Source organism: Podarcis cretensis (assembly GCF_951804945.1).
Source record: "Podarcis cretensis genome assembly, chromosome: 4".
In the NCBI taxonomy this organism is placed as follows: Eukaryota; Metazoa; Chordata; class Lepidosauria; order Squamata; family Lacertidae; genus Podarcis; species Podarcis cretensis.
In genome coordinates, this window is record NC_137173.1 from 24700304 (window position 1) to 24725298 (window position 24995).

At 39.7% G+C, this 24995-nt stretch overlaps 1 protein-coding gene across 1 annotated transcript in view; it reads right to left on the reverse strand.

Moving 5' to 3' along the window:
* Positions 1-754: 754 nt before the first annotated feature.
* Positions 755-24995, reverse strand: part of MICU2 (mitochondrial calcium uptake 2) — a 67427-nt gene continuing 43186 nt past the window's right edge. Inside the window, exons 5-12 of the mRNA XM_079973943.1 lie at positions 23357-23404; positions 16964-17046; positions 13099-13164; positions 10543-10640; positions 4076-4247; positions 3530-3638; positions 2795-2952; positions 755-1577 (exon numbers count right to left, since the gene is read on the reverse strand). Of these exons, the coding sequence (XP_079830069.1) occupies positions 1473-1577; positions 2795-2952; positions 3530-3638; positions 4076-4247; positions 10543-10640; positions 13099-13164; positions 16964-17046; positions 23357-23404 (839 nt within the window). The 3' untranslated portion in view covers positions 755-1472. The remainder of the gene's footprint in view (positions 1578-2794; positions 2953-3529; positions 3639-4075; positions 4248-10542; positions 10641-13098; positions 13165-16963; positions 17047-23356; positions 23405-24995) is intronic.

A 24995-nucleotide genomic window follows, 5' to 3' on the forward strand; every position in this document is an offset into this window, starting at 1 on the left:
CAAGGGTCTCAGAAGAACTGCTGGGGCAGGGGCTGTCATCTCTCTCTTCTTCACTTTCGCTCTGGCCCAGTGCTCAGCAGAGAACAGTGGCTGTTTATTGCACCAGAATGCCTCTCTTTATTGCACCAGAATGCCTTGCCCTTCTGGATTAATGAAGATGCTGGCGGCTCCTTCACCCAGCACTTCTTCTTTTTTTATATATATCTTTATTGGTTTAAAAAACTGTGTAACAGAAGTAATCAACAGAAACAGCACTTCTCTGCTCAGTGGCGGGCTCAGTGCTGCTCTCTATCACCACCCACCATCAGGCCACACTACCAGGGGAGGCAGCAGGAGGGATGGGGAAGCTGTGATCAGCCAGCTGCTCAAAGCAGCGAATGAAGTGGCTACAGCCATCCCCGCCTTCATTTCCAGGCGAGGGGGAGAGACAACAGTGGTGGGGGTTAGAGAGATCCTTGCCTCAAATATGGCAACAGCCCTGTCCCCCGCAGACTGAATTTGGCTCAGAGGCTGCTGGTGTCTAAATTACAGATTGGCATTGCACAGTTTCTCATTTGTATTCAAGTTAACTTCCCTCCCATTTCTATTTATACTAATGTTAGAGGTCTAGTTAAGGCCCCTCCCAATTTCAATCTTTTTTCTCCTGAAACAATCAAGACGCTCATTGCTCTGCAAAGCTGAACCACTACGGACATAGCAAGCCCCTAGAGAAAAGGTAATTGCCAAGCTCAGTGTCAAGGATGGCCAAAAGCTATTTCATTTATATCTACCAAAAGACACTTTATTTTCCACCCATTTCTTGACTGCATGCAACTTTTTGTCTATACAAATTCACACCATTTACAATCTTCCAGTTTATGTAAACATGTTCCTATTTCCAGGCTGGAGTGAGAGATGCAAAGCATACTGCAAACAGAATAGTCAAAAATATATTTGTATAAATTAGAAGAAAAATATACAGGAATATACAAAGTTTCAGTCCAGTAATTGTTCAGAACTAGTGAAATCTGTGAGGCAGCTGAGGATTGTAGTTTTAAAATGATTGTTGCTTTATAAAATTCATTCTGGAGTTGTTGGTTTCAGGCTTTTCTTCTTTCTGGTCACAGGATATCCTTTTAGGTCTTTTAGCCCTGTTAACAGAACGTGCTTTTCTTATGAAACAAATGCAAAATGAGAAATTTCTACTAAATTCCAGGTAGATTGATCAATTCAGCGATTTTGATAGTATCCATTTTTTTAGAACTTCAGTACTATTGGAAATTAAAACACCTTATGAAATCTGCAAATTGTAATAGTCCCCCATCAGTGGTGATTATACTGATAAATACTGTAGAATTATAATGAGAAAATAAATTTGTTCAACACTCAATTGTATAAAGATATTCTATTCTATCAAATATAGCCATTATGTAAACAAACATACACCAAAAGCAAACCCAGACATTTATAGTTGTAAAATGATGCTCTTTTTTCTAGAAGGGACTTTTCCCAGTTTGTTTCCAGACTTCTTTTGCACCTTTAATGCTCTCCCTTTTCACACATTTCCAGTAACCTGGAACTCCTTGCTGCTGAGGCACCTGTTTTTGTTTTTAATAAAAAACAACATTAATTACCACACTGCATTTAAGTTTCATTTTTTTTAGCTGGCTATACCAGATAAGAGAGGCAAGGCAATGGCTTCGATGAAACCCAATGACATTTGGTCCTTCCCCACCAAGAGCTGTCTCTGGAGTGGCCATTCCAGCTAGTCATTACGAGCAGCTAGAAACAAGAGTACTTCATCTGCTTATTTTTGTGTTCCTCCCCAATCCCCTTTTTATTTGTATCACACTTCGAGTACACTCACAGAAGCAGTATATAAAGGACAGCAAATAAAAGGACGATTGAATATGATGAATTAAGTTATTTAGACTTGCCCCATTAACCTTGATCCATTATGGCCATTAGAAACCTGGCTGCTAACTTCCATGGAGTTGGGGATAAAATCCCTAACACAATTATTAAAGGACAGTAGCCAACTAACTCATCCCATCAGTGTAAATATTTGCTCTTGTGCATTGAAACTTTCTCTCATCCCCTGTTCTGGATGTTGTATGTTGTGGACCACCCTGAGATCTACAGATGAAGGGCAGTATACATATTTAACAACAACAACAACAACGTTATTCTACATCAAGTGTTATGCTGGGTAGATTTCAATCTGGTTATCAGTTCACTTGATAGGTTTTCATTGTATGTGTGGGTTTAAATTTTAGGGTCTAAGAGAGAGACCTCTCTGAAGCCAGGAAAAAGTTCTCCTCACAAAGCAGATGGGCATATTTTGGTCTTCTCCTGTGGGGTCTGTCACACCTTACTGTTGAGCCATCTGGGTGTTACGAATCTAAGCTTTTGGCTTACTGGAGTTTCTGGCATGGAGCACTTTCTCACTCTTGGTCTCTGCTTGTGCTAGCACTGAATGATAGTGGTTAATCTGGTAGATGTGTGTTATATGTTGGTATGGAGGTACATGGTTTGTGCCTCCCTTCACCAACTGGATGTTCAGTGAAGTCTAATGAGCATACATCAGAAGAAACAACTTAATAGGCTACCTAACTGTTCCATAAAAAGTTCATCTTAATAAGAAAACTCTTTGTTTTTAATTCCACCTTAAAAGCAGTAGCCCTGTAAAATTTCCACAATTACCTATTTCACAAACTGCTCCCACTAGGATTATATGGTCTATATGCTGGCACCTTGACTGATTAAAAACAGTTACTCCATTAAACATTCTATTTTAGGAATAAGGCTTCATTACCCTTAAGCCTCGATGCATCCTGTTTTTTAGGACTCCAAGGAATTCTGCATGGCTGAGGCAATTGTCTCCATCCAAATCAAAGATCTTGAAGACGGTGTCCAAAACATTTTCGGAGAGTTCCTGTCCTGTAACAGCTTTCACAGCTCTCTTGAACTCGGCTAATAAAAGCACAACACACCATACATTACCATTAAAACGTAAAATAACTAGGGAGATTATAGATCAGTTTACGGAACTGAATAGTGGAAAGATCTATAAATTTAACAAATAAACTATTCCTTCTGAGTGCAAAAACATAATTTGAATTGTGTGATCAAATAAACTATCAAAACATTGCATGCTAAGTCCTTAATATTAATTTTTCAGCTTCTTAATGGGATCTAATCAGTACTTCTTGTCTTGAAGAATGGAAGAAGACAGCAAGCTGCCATCTTTCAGTTCCAAGTGCAGGCAGCAGTCATGGCTGGTGATCAGCTGTAGCGTCTCCCAGCTGACAAAGGAGGAGTAAATGCCAGGGAAAATTCCTACTGCCGCTTCTCCCAACCACCAGTAAATAGTGATCCGTAATCTTCAACTGGTTGTCCAAAACAAGTAGCAAGGAACTGAGAGGAACTCAGAATCCTTTTATAAAAGGAGAAAACACAACATGACACAGGTTTATAGCACACATTTTCAGAAGTCACTTGCAAAGTGTATTTTCTTGCTTAACATTCTGATGTGCAAAATTATCCTTACCTCGTTTAACAGGGCGGCTGGCTACCGTGAACATTTTCAAGGCAATTGAAAAATCTTCTAGGCGGTTTGTAAACTGGCAGAAAGTCTTAAATTCCTCCAAACTGATACTCTGAAATACCAAATAGACCTACTTTATTTATTTTTAGGTGAGTGATTCAAAACTAAGCATTTTCTTAAGGCATTTAATATTATTATAAAGTTGTGGTGTAATGGATAGAGTGCTGGACTAAGACTTGGGAGACCAGGGATCGAGACTCTACATAGCCATGAAGCTCACTGGGTGACCTTGGGCCAGTCACTGTCTCTAAACCTAGCCTACATCCCAGGGTTTTTGCGAGGATAAAATGGGGAGACTGAGAAGCATCAACACCATTGAACTCCTTGGAGAAACATATAACTGTAATAAAAATGAAGAAGTAAAGATGGTAAAGATTGGAACAACAAAACAAGTAAAAATGAATGCCTTTGCTATACTTTAGATTTAGGAAGAATGTTATTCAATTACACCAGAAAAAAGCCATTTGGGTTTAGAAACTCCATACGCACCTCTCCTGCTTGGATTCTTTCCTTCACATTTTGCCAGTAAATTTCATTGTTCTCTTGCTCAGTAAAATACAGCAACCACTCTACAAAATCCTCTTTTCTCATGAAGGCTAGACCTTTGGAAAATTGGATGAATTCCATCTCTTGCACCTCTGTTTGTAAATCCTGCATAAATCTAACAAACAATAGTTGCAACTTAATTCCTTTCATAAGCAGAGAATGCAAACCATTTCTTATAGCAAAGATAATGCTTTCACATTTATAAGGAACTCAAACACGGCACATAAGCAAGATCGCCTTGAGGTTCACTGTTTTCTCTCACAGCTATTATGCAGTGAAAATGTCTCACCTTAATTTTCCAAAAACTAATCAGATAGAAAACACAGCACACAAATTGTTGGCTTCCAGGTCTCAATAGCAGGAACTTCCATAACTCAGTAAGATGAGATGATTTAAGTTGCTCATTGTGAGATAAAGATATACTTTCAGTGCATAATGTAGTTTCAACCTTTCCAATTTTGTAATGTTGTCTTTCAGCAGTTCTACCAGTAGGGAGCACTCTGAATCTATGTACGTTTATGAATGTTGTAGCAGCAAGCTGTGTGCTGCAAAAAAATTGCTGCTACACATATGCATAACTCTTACCTGAGTGGGAAAGGATATTTAAACATGGAAGTGGCATAAAACTTGTAGCAGCCAACTAGACAGTAAATGGAACAACAAAAAGACTCACATAGCTTTAAAATTGAGAGTATTTGAGGAAAGCTGTAAACAAACAGAATAGGGGAACAAAAGGTGCTCCAATAGTCTTTAAAAGGAATAATGATTGATTAGGCACAAATAACAGTTAACAATTATTACCCAAGTGCTCTGCCTCAAAAATCCTTTACTTTGATATAAAGTAGTGCACAAGTATTTGAGAACGTTACAAAAAATAACTTTATGTAACAGTAAATCATCATCATCATCATCATCATCATCATCATCATCATTATCTATACCCCGCCCATCTGGTTCGGTTTCCCCAGCCACTCTGGGCAGCTCCCAACAGAATTAATGATGATGATGATGATAATAATAATAATAATAATAATAATAATGCGATAAAACATCAGACATTAAAAACTTTTCTAAACAGTGCTGCCTTCAGATGTCTTCTAAAAGTCAGATAGTTGTTTTTTTCCTTGACAACTGATGGGATCCAAATATTCATTGGGTGGGGGAAATCTTATTTATTTCTCTATGATACTAAGGTAGGGCAGGAGAAGAGAAGGAAGACCTTATCTGTAGGAAAACTGATCAAAATCTTTGCCTTTCCTCGTCCCCATAAATAAAGAAAACATAAGAATAATGTCACCTAAAATATGTCACTTTTGTCACTGGAATTAAAACTCTGCCAGTTGTAAGTGGCTAACTATTTTTGCAAGTTTGCTGCTAGATCTTTCAACATATTTTTAAGATCCACAGCAGGGGTGGGGAATCTCTTGCCCATGCACCAACTTGCAGAGGCATCAAAGGGGCTTCTTGTAACCACCAATCAGCTGACTGGCAGTTACAGTGACTTCTTTGGGGTTTCAGTCACTTGATGTCACAATGACATCAGGTGATTGACAGGCGGGTGGTCCCACCCACTGGTTAAAGTTGGCTTGCATGGGGGTGATGGAGATTAGGGTCTGGTCTGCCTGAAGATGCAACCGCCCATAGTCTAGAAGGATAAGGGTAGGAGATGACTTTTGCCGAAATCCCCTTCCCTCTGTACCCCCTTGAAAATATTGCTCTGGCGTGTGGGAGAGACAATCTGGAGTACCATTTGAGCAGAGCAGAGGGTTTGGGAGATCAGCCAAAAATGTTGTGTCATCCCTGAGATCCTCTGCTCAACCCCAGTACCCTTTGAGAAAAGAAGGAGCCAACCCATTTGGAGAGGATTAGTCAGGATACAAACCAATGATTTCAACAGGGTCAAAGTTCAAATAACTGAGCCAGGATCCGATCTAGTGCTTCTAACTCCACTTCCAAAAAGAGTCACACCTGAAAACTACACCCCACCCCAAAAGACACACATTGTTGAAAGCCAAAGTTTACAAAAGTTTGGGACAATTTTTTAAAATAAAAAATACACATTTTAAATCACCAAGACAATTATCAGCTACAGAATATGGTTTGCTTGGCAGTATCTGAAGCCTTTCAAGTGCGTGTGTTGATTCTTCCACCAGGAATTTGGAACCAACTTAATTTAATTCCTACTTAAAGCAACAATAAGGGAGATATTTATTGGGTGAGCTGAGGGAAGGAAAGGAGAATGTAAACCTGGAAAGAATCCCCTGGGGAAAATAATATACAAACAGACCCTAACTAAGAGACTATGAAAAGATAAATTAGAGCTGGATTTTCACTAAATCATCATTTTAATAAAGTTAGCACAGACAGTGGGAACAGGTATATTGAATAGAATGAATACAATGCCTTCCCTCATATGAACACTGCAGTACGTAACACTTTTAGGTAGCCCAAAACCTTCCTTTGCGGGATTTGTACCAATTAGGAGCAAGGCCTTTTTGGTCATGGCACCTTGTCTATGGAATACTATCTCCCATGAAGCCTATAAGGCCAGCTTTCAGCTAATGGCCTTTAGCTGGGTTTGGGGTAGTGATGATTTCTTTTGTTTTTCCATGCTATCTTCTCTGTCAATATAATAAATTACATTCTACTTTATTTGCTTTTTTGATGGTTTAGAAGTCTGGATTTAACCAGTCCACTGTTGTAAGCTGCCTGGTAGGCCTACGGAATGGAAAGACGTGTTCTAAAAAATTATTTTAAAGCCCTAGCTACTTTTCTGGCACGCCTCTGCTGCAGCTGTTGCGGAAGTGCAGAAAACAGCTAATTCATAAAGAAAGTTTTCGAATCCTTTTGTACTGTTTGAATAATACTAACAAGGAGGAAGCCAAAATCTGCACAGAAGTGCAGTATTTAAAAATAAGTATTCAGAGACTTCAGAGGAGAATGTCGGTTGCGCTAGTTAATTCTAACCAAAAGCTGGAACAATAACTCTAGAAGGTTCAAAACAGTATCAATAATCTCTTATCAATTCAGCTAGGCCTGGCCCTGAACTCAGCAAGCAAATGTACTAAGGTCCCACTATGAAGACTCTAACCAACTTGAAGCTAGTTTGACAGATAGTATATACCACTGGTGTGCAGATGTTAAGCATGCAGATCAAGCTATTTGCTACTGTAAATGGTTAAAAAGGAAAACAGGAACAGTATGGAGAGCGAGGGAGGGGGAACCACACTCAATACACAGAAGCAACTTGCCATGTGGCTTAGTTTAAAAAGTGGATTCTGAAGGGAGGAAACAAAGCACACCAGCCTTGAGCTAAGTGTTGCAAAGCAACAACCAATCACTCTGAGAAGTGAGAGAATAAATAATAAAAGTTTTGTTCCTGCTTTTTTCTTTGTGTGGGGGGAATAACTCACCTACTAATCACAGGTAAACACCATTAAGCTTTATGAATGAACCCCCGCCCCAATTTTAAGGAACGTAAATTACACAGGTAACTATATCTGAAGTAGCCTAATCAAATGTAATCACTCCTGCTTTCTCTAGCTACTCCGCTGATCAATGGAAAGCCTTTCTAACAAGAACTTGGAAAATGATAAAAGCATTTACCATCATTTCCCCCCTGCCTTTGACAATGATCTATGTCTGTACAGCTCATCAGTCATCTCTTGTAAAAACATCATGGCACTTTGATCAGAAAGCCAACAATGGCTTCCCATGTGAGGTAGAAATGTTGTGAAAAGCCATCAGATAGAAATCACATTTCCCCCGAACAATAGAAACACAGAAATGATGTGCTTGAGTTACTTGCAAATAAAATAATGTGAAAAGTGATATCTCCACTGCGCTTTTTTTTTTTTAAAGACGCTGATCCTTTCATTCACCTTCCTATGCATTAAAACAAACTTTACTGTCAGGTCACAATGCAGATGGAGTGGGTCTATATGGATAGTGATAAGGAGACGCATTCCAAGTGCATGAAAAATAAATGCCATTGTTGAAAAATTACCTGTATTAAACCCGACACTTACCCAACAGCTTTAAGAGTAAGATGTGGGAGTCCAATTTTGATTACAGGCTTCTATCTGTGTGGTAGGCAAAGGTCTTAAACCTACATTTGCTGAATGTAGTAGGTACACAGTATTATCAGTGTTATGCCTCATTGGGTCAATGCAGGATTTTATCTAATTACCTGAGACATTCCAGTTCGCACTATAAATGCAAACAAGCTTTTACGGGTGCACTCTGGCCTTTGCTTTGTTAACAACCCCTACTGTAGAGAAAAGGGAGCAGAGGGAGTGCTAACTCAACAGAATTCTCAATATCTTTAAGAACTTCAAAGGCTTGTTTATTTGAAGGTTGGTGTGCACCTGAAATCAGTGGGAGGAAACATTTTGCACAGCATTTGAAACACCTCTCCATTCTTGGTTTGGCTGAGAGGAGACAAATTGCAGAAAACCATGCTGGTCTGTTGGGGAGGGGGGCAGAAACCAAACGTTAGCTGGAGGGTAATACAGTGGTACCTCGGGTTACATACGCTTCAGGTTACAGACTCCGCTAACCCAGAAATAATACCTCGGGTTAAGAACTTTGCTTCAGGATGAGAACAGAAATCACGCGGTGGCGGCGTGGCTGCAGTGGGAGGCCCTATTAGCTAAAGTGGTGCTTCAGGTTAAGAACAGTTTCAGTTTAAGAACAGACCTCCAGAACGAATTAAGTTCGTAACCAGAGGTACCACTGTAATCGTTTGCTATATGACTTTATCATTCTCTCAGATCCTTGTGGAGGAATTGTGGCCCACTCTTCTTTATGATGTTGCTTCAGTTCATTGTGTGTGTATTCCCAGATTCTCCTGTGCAATTTTTAGTTGAAATCCTGAGCCAATATAGGTAGAAATACCTCCCAAGCTGTGTTTTCCAAGAGAGCAGTGATTTATAGAAGAACTCCTATGAATGACAACTAATATGTGAAGTGGCCTTGAGGGAGTTTCTTAAATAGAGTTAAAGTAGACAGACTTGATTTGCAGATGATTCTGCAAATAAAAGGATTGAGTTGAGTAAGCATACGAGTTTAAGTAACTAGGATATTTTTACTTAAACATCAGCCTAGACTTTCAATGGATGCAAAGTTTTAATGTGCTTTTAAGCATCGCTTTAAAAGGCTTTCTAATATTAGTAATGCCAGTGGTAGCTAAGGGTTGATTAAGATTGGATTTCATGCAGTCTAGGTTTAATATTTAGTTGGCTTTCCATGTTTCCAAAACCTATCACATTTCAGTACTGGCTTTCTACACAAAGAATACACCAAGCAGTGTGCAACACAAATTACAAGTATTGGAAGCAGTTTGTTACACGGTGATATTCTGCATAAAAGACTAACAAGTATAAAAGGAGTCAAAGACTTCATCAATAGCTAAACATCAATGGTCTCACTAAACATTTAGGGCGATATCCAACAATGGTGTCTCACTTGCTCAACCGATTTCTGGTTACACAAATATTTCCCCTTCCTCCCCCATGCAGCCTGTTGTACACTCCCAAGATCTGCTATGAAAGACTGGGAGACCCTGCAGAGTAGATGTGGGAGGAGCATGCAGAGCTCTGGGAACAAAGTAAAATCCTGTCACATGTGATGGTGTGATGTTGACTCTCACCCTCAGAAACAAGATTAGGCCAAGCAGGCTGCTCTGGGAAGAGCAACCCAAGGTTTTATAGCCACAGAGTAAATATCACAAAAGGTGATATTTCTCACCTGAGGTGCCTCTGCTGCAAAAAACCCCCCAAACACTTTATAGAGGGTAATGAAATTCATTATGCATTAGTCTACAATTACGCATTTCTGAACGAATAACTGTAGAACAAAAAATATGGTTCACCCAGTTTCTCTATCCTAACAATGGAGAGATTGGGTAAACTGCATTTTTTTGTTCTATGATACATTTAGGTGTCATCAACCTTTACAGTCTGTCAAGGGATATTGTGACCTCAGCATGAGCCACACAAAACTGCAGCATACATGGTGGTAATCCCCATGGAATCCTGGCGACTGTGGTTTGTTGGGGGGTTTACTCCATGGTGTCACAGCTACAAGTGTGGTCATAACCTCCTGGCAAATGTGGGTGAAGGCATACACATGTTGTTGTTGTTGTTGTTGTTGTTTTCAATTTATACCCTGTCCTTCCTCCCAAAGGAGTCCAGAGACCCAATGGGATGTGGACAAGATGTCTGACGCAATTCCCATGGTGTGCTACTAAATATAAAAAGTTATTTGGGATCTCTTTGAGTTAAAATACTAAGACAAGCCAAAATAGTGAATTGTAGTATCTGATAGACAGATTGATCTGAAAAACTCACAACACAGAGCAAACCAAGATGACAACCGAAGCGTTAATTACTATCATTTTTCAGTGCTACCTGTGAAATTCACAGTAATGAAGCTTCTTTTTTCCTCCTCTTCCAAAGAAGTGGACCAGTAACATGGTATTAATATCAGGGTCTTCTGATTCTGGCTCCTGAAAAAATGCACATCAGTACTTTGTCAGAATACCTCTTGTGTTAAAGCTCTATATTGGCTCAAGATCTACATTTCCTATTAATGGTTAAATAATTCTACAAATGCTCTATATTTGAATTTTTCCTTATGGAAAAAAGGCCTGTAGAAAACAAATAAAGTATTTCACATAGCTCAGCTATTCCATCCCTTTGAAAGGCTAAAGCCACAGACACAAAATACAATATTTTTAGATTATGTGTTTCTTTCACCACTTAGCCTAAGTCTCATTTCTTTGAACACAACAACACACTAAGCAACGTGGAGTCTATGGGGATTTCAATGTAATGTTCTTGTGACATCTAAATAGCCGGTGTGTATTTTACTCTGCTGAAGAGGCAAGATGAAAGACAGCCATCTATTCATAAGATTAAATACTAATGGTTATTTGGCTTTCAGTATAATCAACTAGTTGCATTAGTTCAGTGTATTTCATGCTTTCTGCACACATGACAACACATTTTATAGTTCAGGTAGCACTCTTCATTTGTTCCATGACACTTTTCACTAAATGAAGTAACATGAGCCATCTCTAAGCCACCCAAAAATTGTTCAGTATGTGTGCTGTATTTTACAGTATTTTTAAAAATAAAAACTAAATAGAAATACTGCACATTTTTAAATACCAACAAAAACTTACATACTTATGCAAACCTAACAAATAATGTAACTTCATAAATCATTAATTATAGAATACTGCCACTATGTTTTTTACATTAACATAGTACTTGAGAGAAAAAAAGAAGATACACAACAAGATAATCCGAACTAGAAAGAAAACAATCTTTTGCAGGGGATATAGGAAAATAAACTTCCTAAGGTTAAAAAACAATATAGCAAACCGAAATATATAGCATCTGATTTGCAGGTGATAAATGTTGACCAATTAGTAGTGTAGAAATTCTCCCAAATATCAGTATTTGAGGAAAACTGAATGCTTAATTATTATCATAGATATTTTCAAACTGATATTTCAATAGTAGGTCCGATGGCTGACTTCTAAAGTTGCGTGAGTGCCAGTTGAGCAATGGTCCTTCCTTCCTTCCTCCCCACCCCCACCGCATGCTCCACAAATCTGCTCCAGTGTCCCCCAACCCCCCAGAGCAGGGGTGCCAATCTGAATATAATATGGGGAGGGACAGGTAAGCCCCACTCCATGTCATCAATCACAAGTCGTGGTGCAAGCACACCATTTGAATGCCAATGTTCATCAAGTTTGGGGAGTTCCTGGGCCCCTCAAATATATTGGGGGTGCTGAAGAGACCTTGGCCCCTAGGATTTGGCTCCTATGCCCTGCAGCAGTTTTTGTGGGCACATGGGGGGGCAGCAAGGAGAGGAGGGAAAGATCCCATTGCATGAACAGACGTTCATTCCGCTCATGAACAGACAGCACTGGATACAAACCATTGCCTCAAGCCAAATGAATCAAATTCTTTTACCTGTTCCACTTCTCATTTGTATTGTAAAAGAAGTGTGGACAATAAATGATTGTTATTCATTGTTATTTCAAATTCCATTGCTTACTTTCACTCAGGTTATTTATGCATAAGAAAAATATGACTTGAAAGTCTTCTAGCCATCAAACATTAGCCCCATTCCATTTATCTTTTAATTTTATTTCTTTTAGACCAGACTTTGTTATGTAGTATTCTTAGGATAGCTTCCAACATGACATATAAAACAGCATATTATACAGAGTAAAATAACAACAGTTAAGACCATTTATTTTTAAAATTTAATACTAGATGTTTCTATCAATAGGTCTTGCATTTCTTCCATAAATCAAATTGTCCTAAACTATGAGTAAAGCTTAGATCATGATGTCCAAGACTATTAATGATTTTAAAAAACAAATCTTTCCTTTGGAATTTACTTTAAATTCTCAAAAAATAGTCAATTAAACTGAGCTTCTCCTCTATAGTCTTAAGATTTTTATTTGTCCATATAAGGCCAAGCAAAGTATTTATTTGTATTCTGATTTTGAAATATATGGCAGAGATGGTCTTGGATGTGGGGTTGAAGAGTAGAATAAGCTTTTTGACTCTAGTTAGTATTTTAATGTTTAGTACTTTATTGGCAGGGTCTGAAAGATTAATTTTAACTTGGGAAGTAGGGGTACCAAACTGACCTGGAAGTGCATTTATTGTTCTTTGATCAAGTCAGCTAAGTATAATACTAAAAGTCTCCCTTTAGACGTGACTACATATTAAATAAAAGAATTCTTTTTCAATTGGAATTATTTTACTAAGAACATGCAAAAAGCAAGGTCAACTGATCAGATGCTTTCATTTAATGAAGCATCAGAGCTGACATGGATGCAATCAGCTACAAGCTGTGAAAGGAATAATGTTTAAAAGATAACAGTGCATTAGTGCCAGAACAACCTGCTAGAAAGAAAATCACACTCTCTGAAGACCTACCTGAGATAGTGTTTCATCTCCTAAAGCTGTTTTAAGCTCATCTTGCGTCCCAATTATTTTCTGCAGCTAAAACAAAAGTGATATATATTTCCATTTACTATCTTCTTTTTCATACCAAAGCATTTTTAACAGATAGCTTCTTTCTCAGTGCTATTTACCATACACAAACTGTAAAATTCTCTGCAAAGGTACCTTGAGTGCAAAGCCTTTATACACATTCGTCACATGTGATGGAGCTTTCACATTTATCCAGTGCCTTTCATTAAGGAATCTGGTAACACGTGAAATGAATGATCCACACACAATTTTCAAGCATTAAAGAACACACTCATCATTTCTTTTTCTTTTTCTTTTAGATTTTCTTGGTTTACAAACGTACACGCCTTGTCTCTTTTTTTAGGTTGTACAGTTTTTCTTACAAATCAGTTACATTTGTTGTGAGACATTAGTGCTGAGTAAAGTACAGTGGTACCTCTGGTTGCAGACGGGATCCGTTCCGAAGGTCCGGCCGGATCCAAAGATTTTCGCAACCAGAGGACCGTTTCTCCACATGCGCACATGGCAAAACCCAGTCAAATACTTCCAGGTTAGCCACTTTCGCATTCCGAAGTTTACGTAATCAGAGGGTTACATAAATGGAGGTACTGCTGTATACGGTTGAGGAAGAAGAGGAGAGAGAGAGGAGGGGAGGGGTGGGGTAGTGAGACATATTCTTTTATATAGTGTACATGTGGGGTTTTGTGTCAGCATCAACTGGGTAGGTTCTCTTTCTATTCATTTATTACATTTCCTTGGTAGTGAGAGGTATTGGGGGCAAGGTGTGGTTGGTTTTCTGTGGTTGTCTGCAGTGGGGTTTGTTTGCATTTGGTGGGGGTGCTTGTTGGGTCAGGTAAGCAAGATTTATTCATATGCTGTCGGTAGACTCTTGTCATTGTCTTGTCGGGCTTTGTATGTGATAAAGGGGATCCATACTGGGGTAAAGGCATCCTCTTCTATTTGTCCCCATGTCAGTTTCTGTTTATTGGTTAGCTTTTCTAGTAAGGCCATTTCCCATACAATTTGATACCACTGGTCCATGTTTACTACTGACAGGTCTCTCCATTGTCTGGCTATGAGGCTTCTGGCTGCTGAGAGTAGGTGGGTTATAAGCTCTGTATGATGTGAGTGGTCATAACGATCTTAAAAGATGCTCAGTAGGACCAGTTCTGGGGTGAGTTCTAATACCTGTTTAATTCTTTTGCATATCTCTTGTAGGACTGGTGTCCAGAAGGGTTGGATTTTAGGGCATTCCTCCTACATGTGGAGGTATGTGCCTGTGGAAGTGCAGCCTCTCCAACATCTTAGTGAGGTTCCTGGGTGTATCAGCACCAGTTTCCATGGTGTTAAGTACCACCTGTAGGTGAGTTTCAGAGTAAGTTCTTTTCTTTTTGGCTGATATGGACTTAAAGGGAGGTTTAGACCACATTCTAATCCATTGGGTAGGGTTAATTTCATAGCCTATGTTGGGCTCCCATTTTTCTTTAATTGTGTCAAGGGGGGTTGTGGGATTTTGGAGGAGTATTTTGTATATTGTGGATACCATCCCTTTGCCATGTCCCTCCGCTGTCAGAAGGTTTTTGAAGGTGGTCAAGGGCCTAGTGGCTGCTGATTTTACTGCTGGATTGTTTAAGAAGGCATGTAGTTGATGGTGTGTTAGCCAAGGTATTTGGGTGTCCCATAGTTTGTCTTGTATTTCTTGCATTGGTATGGGTTTGTTGTTTTTGTAGAAGTCTTTTAGACAGTGTAGGCCTATGGCTTGCTAGGTTTTAATCTGGCGGTTTTGTGCTGCGTGTTGAAATAGTGGGTGATAGGCCAGGAGAGTTAGTGGGGATGGGAATGGGGATAGTTTGCCTACTTTTCCCCAACCTGTTCAGTGTTGTGGGCATTTTCTTTAGTTTGTTTTGGAGCAATGGGTATGCCGTAGTGGGGATAAACACACTCATCATTTCTGATACAAGCTTTCTGGCTGAATAACCACAAGCAGGTTGCATGAATGGAATCCTCCACAGCAACCAATCTTTCTCCTCCCTTCTGTCCAGGGCTGGAGACCTTTGACTGCAGCTGCCATTCGGAGTAAGAACTGTGCTAGGCGAACCAATTGTTTGACTCTATATAAGACAGTTTCATAAGGTGCATTAAGACTGCATGTGAAATACTTACATGCTCACAAAGCACTAGTTTTGTTTTGCTTATGCATTTTTTTAATGATCCAAGTATGACCTGACAATTTCGTGTCATACCATTCTTTAACAAGTTCAGATCCAAAAATAAGGTCTCCAGCAAATAAAGAAATCCATTTGCAGCTTACTATAAATCTCTAGCAAGTCATTCAGCAGACTCCTGGCAGCAACCTCTCTTTGGGAAACATTTGTAATTACATGTACTCACAAATCTCTTCAGAGGCTGAGTTTCTAGCAAGAGATTTAGCACAGCACACTGCAAAGCTCACCTACCTTCCAGAGATGTTAGCACCAGTCCTCAAATGGACAGCAAAAATAAAAAAAACAAGGGACTTATTATTTACGGTTACAGCACGGATAGAGATAGAAAGCAGAGGATTTAGAGTTGCTTAGGAGAGGTGCTTTTAAAAGTATGTTTATCACTGGGAGACAAGCAGCGCATAACTTTCCCTTCGAATAATGTGATGCTCCCAAAGCCTGCTGCTTTATCATCCTTAGCCTTCATCTCCGATTCCTCATGCCAACACCAGGTGATCGTTTTGGCAGGTTAGGATTGAAATGGCACTATTTCCCCTAAATAGTTTGCACCTGGCCCTGTCCAGTCATTAGTTGATGCGCACTGAAACCCAACACTGAAAACAGCGACCCTTTTCCTAGCAGTGCATGCAGCAAGACCACCCATCTGTGGTCTGTTTGTTCAGGCAAGGCAAGCTGGGGGGGGGGAATAGGGCATTATTTCCTCTATTTATCCCAACCTTTAATACTGTTGAAAGATGACGAAACAAGGGAATGGGGGACATGTGGCAGAAATGTGCCAACGCACTAGCAGCTGCCATTTACAGCTATGGCAAAAGTGCTAGTAAGGTGAGGCAAGGAGTCATGGCTATACAAGGATTTTCCTTCCAAGTCATCCATAATCTGCCCTACCTTCATTTGAACCTGGGAGGGAGGGAGGGCACCATTTTCTTCTGTTGCCAGGAAGCCTGTTAGGTCCCCTAAGGGTTAATTCCATCACAGTGGTTGCATTTCTTTTTGGCACTGAAACTGAAGTAGCTCCATCCCCTCTCCAGATGGTCTCAACAGCAAAACACATTATCTTCTATTCAAATTAAAAAGGCATTTGACTTTGACCTCAAGTGTGCATTTCATAGTATTCATAATAAAAAGGCTAAATATACCTTCTCTTTCCATTTCTACAATGGAAGCCTCTCTCTAGAGATGGATTTTCTGCAGTTTTGCTTGTATGGGTAGATATAGATCCGTCTATTCCACATATATAAATAATCGTAATTTTAAAATTAAATAAACTCTTAACCCTAGCTATTGACACCAAAGCACTGTTCTTGATTAACCATGTTAGTTAAGGAACAACAGATTCGCTATAAGTTCATTGCCACCTGTATCCAAATGTAAAAATAGGAAATCTGGTTTTAAAAAAATGTTCTCGGTTTAACTCAGAACTTCAATGAAAAAGGGTTGCAAAAGGTTTTAATTTCCTCAGTTGTTCAAGTGAAGACATGATCTCTTTTGTACAAAGCAGATGAGGAAGGAATAATCTTGATCAACTGCACTTTTCATTTGTAAGTTATATGGTAATTTCATAAATTAAGAAAGGGGTTTTTTTAAAAAAATATTGTCATTCATACCTTAAAAAATTCCTTTTTCTCTAAATGTTCATTCCCGTCTGCATCCAGCATTTTAAAAGCAATATGAAATCCGGTCTGTGGTTCTGCAATGAATCATAGCATACAGATTTATTCAGAAATATTTTACATGTAAAATAATGCTTCCCTGCTACTCCAGTTCCTCATAAATGGGCAGATGCTTCCAGTTTCATATGAAGGCAGAGGATCCATGGTTAACTATATAAGCATGTGCGAAGGTGTTCTGAAGCTAGTGGAGCGGCACTGTGTACTTAAAAAGGAAAAGTTGACCAATTCAATCTCTGCTATTGTGGAAGTGCATTGACTCCTTGGTTGGTTGGTTTTACTTATATGCTGCTTTTCCACAATGAGCTGTGCCCAAAGCGGCTCACAACAAACATTCAAAGCATCAAGACAGAGAACACTGGAAATACAAATATAAAGAATACAGAGCATGTCAACAGATTCAAAATAACAAAAATCAACAATTTAGCAAACACAGAAAAAATTCAATATATATATAAAAAACAATTTAGGCTGAAGTACATAAATACTAAAACCAAAGTTAACTGATGGAGTTTCTGGTAGTGGTCTTGTTGCACTCCAAGAAGTCTGGCTTAAAAACAGTTTATAGGGGAGGTGCATGGTGGGTGATGTCCTAATCAGGCAAACCAGCATGTTGCTAATTAAAAAGTGGATCTTCAATCCATGGTTTGAAAAATCAGAAATGGGATGTCTAAACTGAGCCAATGTCACAGCAGCAGCAACTAGAGAAACAAGACTTGGAAAGATCTAAAAGGATCTATATTGGCTCCCAGTACGTTTCTGAGCTCAATTCAAAGTGTTTAGCTAACCCTGAAAGCCCTAAAAAACCATAGCCCTGTATACCTAAATTGATCCTAAATAGGTGCTATAGCTTTCTTGCATACTATTCAAGTGCCTGATAAAGTGTTTGGAATGTTTGTGAGGGATCCTGTCTCTTTTAAGAAGTTTGATTAGATGACTTTCAAATCCCCAGAATTTTGAGCAGGTAACTATCGTTCATGAATGATCAATATATATTTCAAACAGCACTGTCACAGTGTGCTAACCTTGAAGGAGGAATCTATTTGAGAGACAGTTGATTTCTTCCTAGTGGAATGCTTCGTTCTAAACATTTTACTAAGTATTCTTTGAGTCAGTAATAATGTGAATGTAGCCTATAATGTCACTGGAGAATAAAAGCAGAATGATTTATTCCAAAGTGATGCATACCATCTGTTGCAACAGGCTGATAAGAAGGTAGCCCTGCGTAATACATAAGAGCTAAAGCTGCTCATACGGCTCATAAGATGACACTCTTATCTGATATGATGCAACCCCAATGGTATGTATTTATAAAATAACTGAGGTTCAAAGAAAAGCTCAATGCACTTGCTTTTAATTACACAGACAATAACTCTAACATGTGAGTTTCAGACACTCACAATGACTATTGGTGGAAGTTACCTTTGGATGCTATCTATGGAAAGTACCTCCAGCTTCCTCAAAATACTAAGACGGGTCTTTTTGCAATATACAGTAGATTAAGGTTACCAGACGTCCCCGTTCCTGGGGACAGTCCCCGGATTTACAAATCAGTCCCCATACAAAATCCACTGAAGTTGAAAAGTGTCCCCGGATTCAGTGAAAAAAAATCTGGTAACCTTACAGTAGATGTAAATGCAGGGCCAGACTAACCTTTCCACAAAATTATTCAGCTATGAGGTCCAGTGGCTAAGCATTTCCTTCAGAGTAGGGAACGTGTTAATCCTCCTCTACTGGGAAATGAAGCAGGGCCTCAAATTTGGCCCTTCCTAGTAAATTCTTGCTTGTTCTAGTGGATGTAGGGCAGTCTGCCTTTTGGGGATACACCTCTTCCTGAGAGCAGACAGGATCCTCATACTAATGGCATCCAACCACAACAAGGACCTACTACAGTGCAGGAACCTTTCCATTTCCCAATGACTGCAAAAAATATAAAAAAGAAAAGCTAGCTATTGACTGGAACAGCTTACTTAACTCCGAAAAGGAAAGGAATAGTATCAACTGGGTGGTGCTGGGGAGAGTCCAAAGGAGTCTTCCCAAAATCCTGTTCACTGTAACTGTGTTGGGCATGCAAGATTGCCTTTTAACCACTATGAAAACAGAAACAGCAAGTTCAAAAGTGAGGCCCAAAGCCTCACTTAACGCTGAGGTGATTCTGTGGGATGTGGATATAAAAAGCAGAGCACGGCAGCTGCTTTGAATAATCTAGTAGCTTCTAATAAACTAGGGTTTCATAAATATACTTGAGAGCTACGAAGCACCAAGAACGAATTGAAATGGGAAACCTGTTAGATGAAGATGGAGATACTAGCACCTGCTGACATTTTCTTTCAAAATGATGGATATGATAACTTAACACAATAGGAGCAATGGATTTTCCACCGCAGACAGAGGCTCCTTTGTGTTTGACATTCAATCAATTTGAAATACCAAGGAAATAATATCATTCAGTCCTTTGAAAAAGGGTGGGAAAGAGTTTGCTTTGATTCCCCTTGGTTTCCACTTCTTCAACGCAGCAACGTTTGAGACCCCATAGCACAAGTTCCAACAGCACTCAATACACGTTGGTGCTAAATGGCAAATGATGGCTGCTTTATTCCTAAATCGCTACATGGGAAAACTGGTGCTGCAACAGGTGTGTTTCTATCTGGCAAATATAAATGCACATTAAGAAGGTGCAACTTTTGTGGACTTCCTTGGTCAATGATGTCCATGCAAAACACCCCACACAATTAAATTTGCCTTAGGTAATAATTTCTGTCTAGCCAATTACATTCTTTTTTGAAATATTATATCTTCACTGATGCACCTTTTTACCCCGTCTCTTGACACCTGGGATAAATATTTTCAGAACTCACCCTGTTTTTTGTGATTTTGTGTTTTTTGTAATTGCAAGTTTTAAAAACTATTTTTAACATAATATTTTAAATTATTGTAACCCAGGGTCTTCCTGGCCTTGAAAGAGATGGAAAGAAGGCACACTGCCTCTCACAAGGTCAGGGAGTTCTTTTTAAGAGAGTGGCAAAGAGGCAGAGAGGTACCATGCAAGTCAAAAAACTACTCCCGGTGTCAACCCTGGAAAAATCACAAGAGCGAGGGTGACGACACCGAACCTCGTGTTCTTTGTTTGAAGAATCTGTGCCCTGCTCATCAGCCAAGAATGCTCCCAAACCAGTTTATGTATGATCAATAAAAGCAAGTCCGTTCCTGCTCAGAGAAATACAATCCACATGACAAAAAAGGGGGGAAAGAGAGAGAAAGGAAGAAAGATAATCTGAGCACCAGCTCTGAAAGTTAAACAGTAGTTCTTATAATGACCAGCAGGAATGGAAGCAGTTCAGGGAGAGAAGGAACCTGATTGGGACTGCCCTTTCAGCAGAGTCAACGGAATGGCCCTGCTCTCCCTCTGCTGCAGCCTGATTGTTCAGCTGCATAAGTAACCTGTGAAAACTGGCATCATTTTCAAAGCTGTTTTAAACTACCCATTGTCTATTTAGTCATAACCATTTCCATAACTGCTCATTTTGAAACAAGTGATGTTTATTCACAAAAATATTACTCAAAATCTATCAGGAAAAGGCACTTTACTGGAGAAAGCAAGACATTCTTTTTAGATGGTAGAAAACTAAGTTTGCAAGGAACCATCCCTGCCTTCTTTTAGACGTCTTCTGAAAACTGTATTGTTTAGATAGTCCTCTGCAATATGAATTTCTCCTGTTAACCAACCAGCATTTATTGATGCTTTAAATGTTATTTTTATAGACGCTTTCTCTGATCGTATTACAACTTTGTATGTTGTATACTGCTTCAATATATTTTTATGAAAATCTGGATTGCAAATACTTTAATAAATACATAAATAAACAAATTACTGCAGTTTTTGGGAAAAGAGATTTATAAAGGCTTAGTGTGATATGACAGAGAGGCGGATCTGCGCTCCTTTCTTAATACAAGATATGGAAGGTCAGTACTATTAAGGAAAAAGGGAATATATTTCATATATGTATCGGCTTTATAGTGACACTTTACAAAGACCCTTGTAAAACATGTTTATGTGGTTGCATAATTCTCCCTCATTTTGATTTGGCCACTTAGTGATTCCCCAGAACCTCAGCTTTCATTTTACAAAAGCCAACAAAAACAAAATCCTTAGATTTTATAGCTGTTCAGTAACCTTCAAAACATGACTCAAGAGTAATTAAAACTGCAAACTCGGAGTCTCAGACGACCTAAAAATAATAGCCCTAAGGAGCATCTACCTACCAATATTTCATGTCAGAAGAGCTTTAGACAGTTCTTCTGTTTCATAGTCCAAATTATCTGACTAACGGCCACACATTCACAAACAGGACTGGATATGCTGCAAAACCATGGAGACTGGTGTGCAACTATCTCCATGGTTCTTCCCAGTAATGTGTAACACTTCCACTCATGTGGTTGTACAAGATGGGGTTCGTCAACCTGGGAAGCCCATCTAAGAGAAGACAAACTCTGGTCCTAAACCTCCTCTGCCTTGTGGGCCTTCCAGCAACTCCTGCAGCCAGGCTGGTGCCAAATGTATTGCTCTGCTTTCCAGTGAGGCGGGGGGTGGGGACTTCTCATCTGGGCAGCGCAGGACCTCCATACACACTGCCCACAGTTGCACCCTGGTGTTGCTACTCAATATCCTTCAATTGCTGTCTTTCATTTTGTAGTACAAGGCTAGGTAGTAAAGCGATATGGGTGAAGATCAAAATCAGTAAGCGCACAGACTGTTCTGGAATTCATCTGTTTACCTTACCCGAATGAATAGTGAGCAAAATGGTAAGACAAATAGTATTAGTTAACATTAAAGGTGAAACAAAAAATTAAAGCAGGAAGGAGGACACATTGTCATTAAAAACGAGATACCTGCTCTAGAGATCCTAGAACATTTGTGATACAATTCCAATGGTCCTCGGGTATGCATTATATGATACATATATTCCTTCGAATAGCAAACTTTGCTGGCTGCACGCATTTGAATTTGGAAATGAAACACAGCCAGCCGAATATAAGTTAGACAGTGATTTCTGCATACCTTTATGTCATGGGAACTCCTTGGGTGCACAGAAGTTTGCGAATTAAAAGAAAAAGCATGACAGTACAACTCAAAAAAAGTTCCTGAGACCTAGGGATTGATGGGGGCACAGAAATGAGAAAATTCAGACCAACTCATCTCATGGTTTGGAAACTCAACTTTTGAGTTCATGCCAAAGACAGGAAATTCTGTCTTTGCAGTTACCTAGCAGAACACCATTTCCTGTGGCAGATCATGGAGGCTCTGCATAGACATGGGACTTTAGTTTGCACAACTTGCGTGGATTGTGTTAAAAAAAACTGTTCGGTTTGGACATACCCACACAATTCCCAAATGCTCTCTCAACCAGTATCATCTCCAAACAGGCAAAACAATCAAATAAAAAAGCAGGCAAAACATCCCTGCCCCAAACAAACAGGTGCAAAACCCAAGCAAAAAATTGCAGGAAAATAGACACACATGCCCCGTTGTTGCCCAAGTTCCAAGTTTACCAGGCAGCAACACAGTCCCTTTTCCTTTCCTTTGGAGTTCCAGGGGATGGCAGGAAGCCAAGGCACAGGTGTCCAGTTGCCCCACCCTCCTCCTTTCCTCTAGGCCCATGTGAGCCTAGAGGCATTCTGGGGAAAGGGAGAGAAGAGGGTGCGGTGGATGGATGCTGGCGCAGCTCAAAATGCAGGCCTGATGTACGACGTGAGCACTATGGTTCCCAAGCTCCTTCTACCTTGCCACTCCCATTGACCTGTGAGCTTCAAACCCTTTCCTTTTCCCTTACCGTTTCCTAGAGTTTCAACCTTGGTGCTGTTTGTATCTCAGTGCCAGGCATGTGGGGTGAGGGTGGGGGAGGATCTCCCCTTCTTTCTCCCCCCCTGCTGCCACCACCAGAGCTATAGCAGCTGCAAGATAAACAGGTGGGTGGAGGAATGGTAGGAGAATGGTAGGTAAATGGGTGCCTAACAGAAGTACACAGCCCTGTCATATATCTAGAGTTAAATCAGATCCTGTTGAAACACCCACCCTGCCCCACATTTCCCTGGAATAAGGCAAGCCATTTCCCAGTATGCGTGGAAATTGTTTAGTCTGTTCCAAGCTGTTCCAATTTCAGAAGAATGGAGGGGGAAGGTTGTTTCACTCATCGCTATTCTTGCAAGTAATTTATTGACTGAACTTTGAAGTTGGATTTTTATGTTATAAGAAAATTCACTAGAGACATGGAAGCTAGTAATAGTGATTCTTTCATACTACAATGTACAGCTAACTAGCAAACTACTTACTTGTGAGTATTGTCAGCAAAAAGAGGTACTCTGTGTAGGAGATCAATCCTGAAACAAAACAGTAAAATGTGAAAATTACAGAATACAGAATCAGGATACTAATGTGGCTTGCATAATCAACCACTTTTGTAAATATTATTCCATTCAACTCTGCGTAACAAATAAAGGAGGTAGTTGCTATTATTTATCAGTCAAGTCAGATGTTTCTGTTCCCCTTTCTAGTGCTCTGGCAGTGAACTTCTTATTCTACAATCCCCCGTCATGTTGATGTCTCATTAAGAGACTTGGGTTTATTTGGCATTAATAAAAGGTCTGCACTAAATCTTTGGATTTTCGCAGAAAATATTCCATGTTTATACGAAGGATGAATAAATTAAGTGTGCTTTGTCATATTTAGTACCTGGGAGGAGAGCTACTCTAACGTTACTCTGAAGGATCAAAGTATTTTATCCCTTGGCAGTCTTGGAAAAGCGAAGACCAGATTTTCTCTAAGTCTCAAGGGGAATATGGCAACACAAAGCTGCCAAGCTGCTAGATTGCACTGATAGGGCTGCTGGGCCCAGAGCCAAGAAGAGGCTTCACTTAAAAAAAGAAAGAAAAAAGGTCTGAACACGTCCTTTCTGCAAGGTGAAAGTGTTTCCCCCCTTCCTTTTTTAAAGGAAAATTCCACCACCTCCCTTTGAAAGGCCGACTTAAACGAACAGCCTGAACAAACACAAAGATGCGACAGTGTCAAAATAGCAACATGCCAGCTAAAGATAGAGAAGTATATAAAGAAGTATGGTTTCAACAAAAGAATCTGAAGTATCCCTCCTGTCCTGTAAGAGCACTTTGAGGATTTTTTTTTTTAGAGTGGCCTCATATAAGTAACTTAAAAAAAATAATCAGGCTACTTTTAACATGCGAGCCAAATACCATCCTGCATAATGGAAGAACCTGTTAAAAGCAGATGTTTTAACTCCACTATCTACAGGGAAGCCATTTCTCTAATTTACATTTAGCAAGTTGGTAGGCAAACAGCCTTCCTTATGACTTGTGCGTACAAAATATTCCCGCTTACTGCACTCTGCCAGCAACTAATTTGTAACTGAATTTAGAAAGGTAGCGTTCTACAAACTTGCAGTGTGCTGTGTGGCACTGCTGTGTCTGTCTCAGCGCCAGCACTGTCCAGAAGCAGGAAGAATCAAAGTGGCTACTCATCTATGTCAGATTACGGGGAATATTAAAATGTTGTCTGCATGGTGGAAACAACTTTTCTCTATGTTGCTCCAACGATAACCGTGTAGTGTTTCCAGATCCACCACTTCTGGCTGATAGCTAGGGTCTTTCTCCAGCCCTCTGGGGAACCTGGCTCCTAGTTGTGGGTCTCTCAACATTACACAAGTGCTGTGGGATGAACCCAAGGAAGAGAGCCTCTCATGGTGGTCCTGCAATGTTCAAAGCACATCTCTTACTCTATTGCTTTTAATTTGAGTTTCCTGATTTTTCCTTACAACTTTGTCATAGCTGGGCGAGGCAACTGAATACAGTCAGTTCCATTTCGTAGGATTGGAATGAAAGCAAAAGGCAATAGGAATTTTGGCCATTGAACCTGTGCCTCAATTGAAATATAGCACTCCTCAGGGCCATGTTGTGGTTA